This window comes from Plectropomus leopardus, chromosome 10, assembly GCF_008729295.1.
Source record: "Plectropomus leopardus isolate mb chromosome 10, YSFRI_Pleo_2.0, whole genome shotgun sequence".
Lineage (NCBI taxonomy): Eukaryota > Metazoa > Chordata > Actinopteri > Perciformes > Serranidae > Plectropomus > Plectropomus leopardus.
Window position 1 is genome coordinate 16,912,039 of NC_056472.1, and position 9,415 is coordinate 16,921,453.

Sequence of the window (9,415 nt, forward strand, 5' to 3'; positions counted from 1 at the left end):
TGAAAACACCTCAAAACAGCATAAAAGAGCATGCAGAGACACGCCATGGCATTTGAAAGTGCAAATATGGTAAAAAACACCATAATTTGGCGTGTCGAAAAAAACGACCAAACAAGCAAGGCTATAGTATAGCAAAAATGTCAAAATTTGACACGTCCCAAAATTAGCTGAAAAAACACCTCAAAACAGCATGAAATAGCATGCTGAGACACGCCATAGCATTTGAAATTGCAAATATGGTCAAAAACACCATAATTTTGCATAACGATATAACGACCAAAAAAAGCAAGACTATGGTATGTCAAAATGTCAAAATTTGACACGTCCGAAAATTAGCTGAACACACCTCAAAACAGCATAAAATAGCGTGCTGAGACACGCCATAGCATTAAATTGTGCCAACACGGCCCAAAACACTATAATATAGCATGTGAAAAAAATGACCAAAAAAGCACATCTAGAGTATGACAAAAATGTCAAAACGTGACTTGACCCAAAAACAGCTGAAACAGTTGAAAACCGCACAGAATAGCCTGCAGAGACACACATTAACATAGAATTAATGTATAATGTATATACAGCATGTCAAAGAATTGACCCACAACACAAGGCTAAAGCAGGAGTCAAAAAATGACATATCCCAAAAACAGCTGAAAACAAATGAACAACACATAAAATAGCGTGCTGAGACATGCTCAGCATAGAATGTTGCAAAAACAGCCAAAAACACCATAATATGACATGTTGAAAAAATGACCCAAAAGCAAGGCTATAGTAAGGCGAAATACATCAAAAAATGACATGACCCCAAAACAGCTGAAAACAGTTGAAAACAGCATTAAATAGTGTGCAGAGACACACCTTTGCATAGAATGTTGTAAAATGGGCAAAAAACACCATAATATGGCATGTGGAGAAAATGAACCAAAAAGCAAGGCTATAGTTCGGTGAAAAATGTCTCAAAATTACATGTTCCAAAAACACCTAAAAAGCGCTGTAAATGGTGTGAAATTGCGTTCGGAGACACGCCACAGCATAGAATGTTGCAAAACCCGCCAAAAACAGCATAATATGGCATGTCAAAAAAATTACCCAAAAAGCAAGGCATGGCAAACAATGTCAAAAAACGGCATGTTCCAAAAACAGCTGACAACTGCTGTACACTGCATAAATAGCATTCAGAGACAGGCCACAGCATAGAATGTTGCAAAAACTGCCAAAAACACCATAAGTCAAAGTCAAAGTCAAAGTCATCTTTATTGTCTATTGTCTGTTTGTTCGACATACAGGAATAAAAATTGCATTTCTTTCCATGCCCACGGTGCAAACAGTAAAAGGACAAAAAGAGAATAGAAAAACAAGAAGAAAAAACAAAAGCTAAAAATATATTTTTACATGAATTAAATGAAAAATAGTGTATATGCATACTTATATACAAACATATGTTTTGGCCATATAGACATAAACAGAAATGTGTGCAATATGGTGCAGTGCATGGGTGCAAAAAGAAAATGGGCAGGTTATTCGTATGAGGTAATTTGTTATATACAATACAGCAGTAGAAAAAGATTATACAGTGCAAATAGTTTGTAGTGCAATTACAAAACAAAAGGTGATCTTCTTGTGCGTTTGGCAAGAGCTGAGGGTGTTCAGAGTCCAGAGGTTTTGGGGGCAGAGGTGGCAGCCTGATGGATGAAGCTGTTCATGAGTCTGGTGGAGTGGGCACGGAGGCTCCTGTAACTTCTCCCAGAAGGCAGGAGACTGAAGAGACTGTATGAGGGGTAGCTGGAGTCACCCACATTGCTAGTTGCTTTGCAGGTGAGGTGGGTGTTGTAGAGGTGGGTGTTGTAGATGTCCAGGAGGGAGGGGAGATGAGGGTGATACACCAATGATCTTTCCAGCTGTGTTCACTATGGGCTGCAGGGTTTTCCTATTGTAGTCAGTGCAGCTCCTCTACCACACAGTGATGCAGCTGGTCAGGATGTTTTGAATGGTGCTGCAGTAGAAGGTGCACATCAGTTATAATATGGTATGTTGACAAAATGACCAAAAAAGGAATACTATAGTATGGTTAAAAATGTCAAAATATGACATTTCCCCCCCAAAAAAAGATAAAAACAGCTGAAAACAGCATAAAATAGCATGCCAAGACATGCCATAGCAAAGACTGTTGCAAGAACAGCCATAAAAACCATAATATGGCATGTTGAAAAATGACCAAAAAACTAATACTAAACTATGGCGAAAAATGTCAAAACATGACATTTCCCCAAAAAACAGCTAAAACAGTTGAAAAATGCAAAAGGGGCATGCCAAGACACATCAAAGCATTAAATGTCACAAAAAATGCCAAATACACCCAAATATAGTAGTTGAAAAAATGACCATAAAAGCATTACTATAGTATTGCGAAGTCAAGTCAGTTCGAGTCAATTTTATTTATAGAGCCCATTATCACAAAACATGGTTTGCGTCAGAGGGCTTCACAGTGTACGACATCCCTCTGCCCTTAGACCCTCACATCACCCAAGGAAAAACTCCCGAAAAAGAACCCCTGTAACAGGGAAAATAAAAAGGAAGAAACCTCAGGAAGAGCGGCAGAGGATGATGAGGGATCCCTCTTCCAGGATGGACAGACGTGCAATAGATGTCGAAAATAACAAATGAAATACAATTGTGGTAAAAAGGAAAGGGGGGGGGGGGGGCACAGCAATAGTGGAAACAGACGCATGTCATATTACAATAACGATAGGTGTGAAATTATCAAATGCACTCTATGATGATATTGTAGGTGTTGATAAGAGTCTCATGCATATATTGATAGGGAGGTGTCTAAAGGCATGATAACAGCATCGGTGCAACCAGGACCAAGACCACGATCAGGGTGAGCGGGGGGTACAGTATCAAAAATGTTGAAATATGACATTTCCCCAAAACAGCTGAAAACTGCATGAAATAGCGTGCTTAGACACGCCATAGCATTACATGACGCACAAACAGCCAAAAACATCCTGAAATGGCATGTCGAAAAAATGACGCAAAAACGCAATGCTATAGTATGGCAAAAAATCTCAAAATATGTAATGTCCCAAAAGCAGCTGAAAACAGCTGAAAACCTGATAAAATGTTGTGTTGAGACACACCATAGCATAGAATGTTGCAGAAACAGCCAAAAACAATGTAATATGGCATGTCAAAAAAATTACCCAAAAAGCAAGGCTATAGTATGGTGAAAAGTGTCAAAATATGACTTTTCCAAAATACAGCTGAAAACAACTGAAAACCACATACAATAGGGTGCTGAGACATGCCTTAGCATACAATGTTGCAAAAACGGCCAAAAAAAACATAAAATGGCATGTCGATAAAATGACCCCAAAGCAAAGCATGGCAAGGTGAAAAATGTCAAAAATGACATGACCCCAAAACAGCTGAAAACAATTGAAAACTGCATAAAAATAGCGTGCCAAGACACACCATAGCATTGAATGTTGCAAAAACAGCCAAAAAAACCCTAACATGGCATGTCGAAAATGACCAAAAAAGCAATACTATAGTATGTCGAAAATGTCAAAACATGACATTTCCCCAAAACAGCTGAAAACCTCATGAAATATCATGTCGAGACACTCCATAGCATAGCATGTTGCAAAAACAGCCAAAAACACTCTGATATGGCATGTTGAAAAAAATTACCAAGAAAGCAATACTTTAGTATGGCTAAAAATTTGCTAAAAGTATGACATTTCCCCAAAAGAGCTGAAAAGAGCTGAAAACCACATAAAATAGCATGCCAAGGAACGCCATAACATAAAATGCTGCAAAAACATCCAAAATATGCCAAACATGGCAAGTCGAAAAATGGACCAAAAATGCAAAACTACAGTATGTTGAAAATGCCAAAATGTGACATTTCCCAAACAGCTGAAAACAGCTGAATACCTCAGAAAATTGCATGCTAAGACATGCCATTGAATATAATCTTTCAAAAATGGTCAAAAACACCCTTATGAGGCATGTTGAAAAAATGACCACAAAAAGCAAGGCGAAAAATGTCAGAAAATGACATGTTCCAAAAACAGGTGAAAACAACTTTAAACTGCATGGATATGCGTTGGGACAGGTGTGACTGCATAGATTGTTGCAAAACTGGCCCAAAAAAAGCATATTATGGCATTTCGATAAAATGATCCAAAAAGCAAGGCTATAGTCTGGTGAAAAATTACAGAAAATGTCCTCAACAGCTGAAAACAGTTTAAACTGCATAAAATAGCGTTCTGAGGCACACCATAGCATAGAATGTTGCTGTACTATAGTATGGCAAAAAATGTCAAAAAATGACTGTACCAAAAGCAGCTGAAGACAGCTGAAAACCTGATAAAATCTCGTGTCGAGACACACCATAGCATAGAAGGTTGCAAAAACGGCCAAAAACATCCTAATATGACATGTCGAAAAAATGACCAAAAAAGCAATACTATAGTATGTCAAAAATGTCTAAACATGACATTTCTCAAAACAGCTGAAAACAGCTGAAAACCTCATAAAATATCATGTTGAGACATGCCATAGCAAAGAATGTTGTAAAAATAGCCAAAATCAACATAATATGGCATGTCGAAAAAATGAAGATAAAAAAGCATTACTATGGTTCTCAGCTGGAAAAAGGTGGAGTGCCCCCTCCAGATCAGGGATGAGTTCCTGCCCCAAGTGGAGAAGTTTAAGTACCTCAAGGTCTTGTTCACCAGTGAGGGAAGGAGATCAACAGGCGGATCAGCGTCTGCAGTAATGCGGACTCTGCACCGATCTGTCGTGGTGAAGAGAGAGCTGAGCCAAAAGGCAAAGCTCTCAATTTACTGGTCGATCTTCGTTCCTACCCTCACCTATGGTCACGAGCTTTGTGTAGTGACCGAAAGAACAAGATCGCAGGTACAAGCGGCCGAAATGAGCTTCCTCTGTAGGGTGGCTGGGCTCTCCCTTAGAGATAGGGTGAGAAGCTCGGTCATCTGGGAGGAGCTCAGAGTAAAGCCACTGCTCCTCCACGTTGAGAAGAGCCAGGTGAGGTGGCTTGGGCATCTAATTAAGGCCTCTAAATAAAGGATGCCTCCCGGACGCTTCCCTGTTGAGGTGTTCGGGGCACGTCCCACCAGTAGGAGGCCCCAGGGTAGACCCAGGACACGCTGGAGAGACTATGTCTCTCATCTGGCCTGGGAACGCTTCGAGATCCCCCCGGGAAGAGCTGGATGAAGTGGCCGGGGAGAGGGAAGTCTGGGCTTCCCTGCTTAGGCTGCTGCGCCCGCGACCAGACTCCGGATAAGCGGGAGAAAATGGATGGATGGATGGAGCAATACTATAGTATGGAGACAAACGTCAAAATATGACATTTCCAAAAGCAGCTGAAAACAGCTGAAAACCTCATAAAATATCATGTTGAGACACACAATAGCATAGAATGTTGCAAAAACGGCCAAATAAACCCTAATATAGAATGTCAAAAAAGTGACCCAAAAAGCAATACTATAGTATAGCAAAATTTTTTTAAAAATGACATCCCAAAAGCAGCTGAAAACAGCTGAAAACCTGATAAAATGTTGTGCCAAGACATGCCATCACATAGAATGTTGCCAAATGACCAAAAAAGCAATACGATATGTCAAAATACGACATGTCAAAAAAAGGGCTGAAAACAACATAGCATAGCATGTTGAGACAGGCCGATATTCCTTAATTTTGACAGATCCATCTGCCGATACTGCTTTTGCATCTTTCGAGACCACTTCGCCTGATTTATTGGTCATAGCGATATGTCACTAAACTCAACATGTCTTAATTTGTTCTGCAATATCACGGTCAGTGTCAACTGACTGAATTTACAGCCAAATGTTATTTTATGGCAAAAATAAGATAAAATATCGGTTTGATAACTTTAAATCAGGAAGGTCTTAAGATTATATAGATAGAATTTCAACTGGATCTGATTAATTGTGTAGGACAAGTTCATCAAAGTATATATATATATATATTTTTTTTTATTTTTAATACTATTTTGGATGACATACTATACTTTGATTTTTTTATTGCAATTTTGACAACATAGTATACTATGACTTTTTATACTGTTTTGGATGACATACTATACATACCTTTTTGTACTATTTTGGAAAACATACTATACTATGACTTTTTTATGCTATTTGACTAGAATCCTAAATTATGACTATTTTTGGTTGTTGTTTAGGAAGACATACTATGCTTTGACTTTTTATGCTATTTTAAATTGTATACTTTAATTTTTTAATGCTATTTTAAACAGCATACTATACTACGGCAATTGTGTGCTATTTCTGATGACATACTCTTAGACCAAATATAACATGACTTTTTTTTTTTTTAATTTTTGATGATGAAAGACTTTTTAAAGCTATTTTGGATGACATGCTATATAATGACTTTTTAAAAGTACATTTATTATCACAAAATTACTTTTGATACTTGTGCTACATATTAAATGCTCCAAGACTTTGTTTTAATAGGTGATTTTAATTTTACCAAAGTCATTTGCTGGGAGGATATCTGTGCATATGCTATGACTTCTGGATACTACATCCACCACTGCACACTGTCAAATAATAGGTGCAAATGCGTAATCACACTGCATTGCCATAATACCTGTATGGGGGATGAAATGACAGAAAACAGTGCCATTAATTTTAAACCTCAGGCCTACAAATAGACTCAAGGGGGCAAAGGTTCTTCCAATCAACAGATGGTTTGATGTGCTACAGCTGACAGCTGAGAGAGGTGACATATCCCAAAACATGTCACGCTGCTGGCACATGTGAATACCTGTTTTGTCTCAGTGCCAGGAGCAACTCAAGAGTGTCAACCCAGTCAGTGTTGAGCTGACTGACGTGATTTCATTTAGCATAACCCTCCTTGGTGTGCTGTCAGAGCATCTCTGGGAGATCTTTACCAGTGAACACCTGACAGGTGACACACATCATCCTGTTACCTGGTAGAAATCCCACAGCACATTTCTCCCTGGGGAGGGATGTGCTTATTGATTTTGGTTCTGCCTCCATAAACAGGAGGATTTGGAGAGCATGATTGGTGCACCGGCTTTTTATTATTCTTCTCTAATCAAAAATGTAGAAAATGTTCTCGTTGGAACTACTGTTTATTAAAGTTTCAAATTCTTGAAGGACATTAGCAGGTGAATCCTGTGCCTCAAAGATCATCTTCATGTATTTCTGAGATGTATTTGTGTGTGTAGATGTACACATACACACTGAGATATAGATCCTTGAGTGGTACTTGGATTAATTTTTTAAAGAGGGAACTCATAGATTGTACACGTTTCTTTATTGAAAACTAAATATGACTTTTATCTGAATAATACGGAAAGGTATTGAGACTATCTACAGATGTAATCATTGCAGATCAGATCAATAATTTATCAAGAATGTTCTTACACATTTTAAGCAAAAATGAAGATGGAAAAAATGGGAAAAAATTAATAGTAATGTGACTGATTAGAATGTCACACTGCATTTATGATTAAGACACACTTTAAAACAGGCTTTTTGCATTCTGACTACATTTCCTTTAACCACTGAGGGCCGACAGTGCTTCTTATGAGGGGAATTTAATAGCATGACCAAGAAAAAAAGTCTAGTACAGATTGTAAAACATATAATAGCACAGTGTCAGTGTGAACTGTTGCCTTATTCAGGGTGTTGTTGATTAAGTTTACTCTCTCCTGCCTCGGCCAGTCTTCAGCCAGTACACAAACTCCTTGGCCGCCTGGTCCTGCAGGTAGGAGCTCACATCGCTCGTGTAGGTGCCGTCTGCGTGGCGTCTAAATAGGCTCCTGAAGGGACGGATGCATTTGGATGATACATTCACATAACACATAATTGTGTTCCACTTTATTTATATAGCATGATTTTAACAAACACAATGTTTCCAAAGTGCTGCACAGCAAGGTAAAAAGCACAACAAATACATAATACACAATAGGATAAAACGATAGGATACCTACGGTATTACTGCAGTTAAAGGCAGACTTGTGAAGTTGAAGTGATCCATTAAGAAAAGGACACACTCACCCGTTCCTTTTTGAGTTCTTTAGCCACTGGACAAAGTCTTGCGCTCTTCTCGTCTCCAGGTATTTACTGTAGTCGTTGGAAAATGTTCCCTCTGAGTGTCTCTTCATGTTTGAGAGCTCAATGGGTTCGGCCAACATAGAGTTTTCAGGCAAAAACCTAAAATTATGGAGATAATAAAGCTTACACTGACACATTCGCATCTTAACCTCTTCCTTCCTGTCATATGTCTTTCCTTTCCTAGCCACCCAGCCCTTTTGTCTGTCCCCTCTCTCTCATGTGGGCTCCTATAGGAGAGTTCTACATGTTGAAGACTTCACCACACCACGTCTGTTTATCCTGATACATCATTGTCATCCAACAAACACTACTCATCTTGTTGATGCCGTGATTATGAAAGTAAATTTGCAATATTCAGTTACACTGCATGAGATTCTTTGCAGACTGAGCTTTGCATCAGCAGCCTGATAAGCAGCAGGAGACACCACATTATAGCTAAAAGAAATAAGTATTAAAATGAAACCAAAGCATTGAAATACATTACAGTTAAAAACACATCATCTCACATATAATAAAATGCAAATAATAATCAATTTTACTCATTAAAAATTTCAACTGACATAATGATATTTGGTCTATTTGCAGTACAGTAGATCTTCTTCCTCTAATGTCAAATGTTGGTACTTTGAATGCAGCACATGGACCAGTCAGTGGCAGTCTGTCTGTCTTTAAAAATGTCTGACCAACTGGAGCCCTCTCAACAAAAAAAATCAACACAAAATTAAAAGAATAAAACAAAAAGTTGTAGTTGCTACAGAGGCATATTCAAAATATCTGAGCCATTCAATTATGTTAAAACCATTCAATTATGTACTTCCCTTATTTTGCAGCTGCGGTTCATGTCACCAAATACTCTCATGGTGAGACGTTACTAATCCTCTCATAAAGCATCTTTCCTATAGGGAGGTATTAGGACAATGAATGAATAAAAAAATAAGAGCGCTTATCTTACACTGGGTTTCGGTCTGTGTCCTGGTCAGGCATTTGCCAGCTGCTTTGGATCACGATGAGGAGCAGGACTCCAGCCAAAGAGTGAGCGCTTTTCATTGTGTGGGCTTCTGAAAGATGAACAGAGACACTGTGAGAATATTTCAGTAATATAAATAAATTCTCATGTAGATGTTTGAAAGCAGGATGGTAAAAAAAAGGATCAATTCTCACCTGTTTTCCTTTCTGTTGAACGTCTGGGAGAAGGATTGTAAAGTGCCGTGATTGGTGCCCTTCTTCTTTCTGAAGCTGTTTCATGGTCC

General features: G+C 38.5%; 1 protein-coding gene across 1 annotated transcript; it reads right to left on the minus strand.

The window, feature by feature from the left end:
- Positions 1–7,623: 7,623 nt before the first annotated feature.
- gcgb (glucagon b) lies at positions 7,624–9,412 on the minus strand. The gene is made up of 4 exons (XM_042494535.1): positions 9,327–9,412; positions 9,118–9,223; positions 8,109–8,264; positions 7,624–7,870 (listed from the first exon to the last, which is right to left on the minus strand). Exons 2-4 carry the CDS (start codon positions 9,210–9,212, stop codon positions 7,750–7,752), a joined length of 372 nt encoding a protein of 123 aa, XP_042350469.1. The 5' UTR covers positions 9,213–9,223; positions 9,327–9,412; the 3' UTR covers positions 7,624–7,749.
- Between the last annotated feature and the right edge of the window lie 3 nt (positions 9,413–9,415).

Coding starts and splice junctions, on each gene's coding strand:
- gcgb (XM_042494535.1), bottom strand. CDS start 9,212: ATGAAAAGCGCTCACTCTTTGGCTGGAGTCCTGCTCCTCATCGTGATC. Junction 8,265..9,117: donor GACACAGACCGAAACCCAGT/GTAAGATAAGCG, acceptor CCATAATTTTAG/GTTTTTGCCTGAAAACTCTA. Junction 7,871..8,108: donor AAGAACTCAAAAAGGAACGG/GTGAGTGTGTCC, acceptor CCGTCCCTTCAG/GAGCCTATTTAGACGCCACG.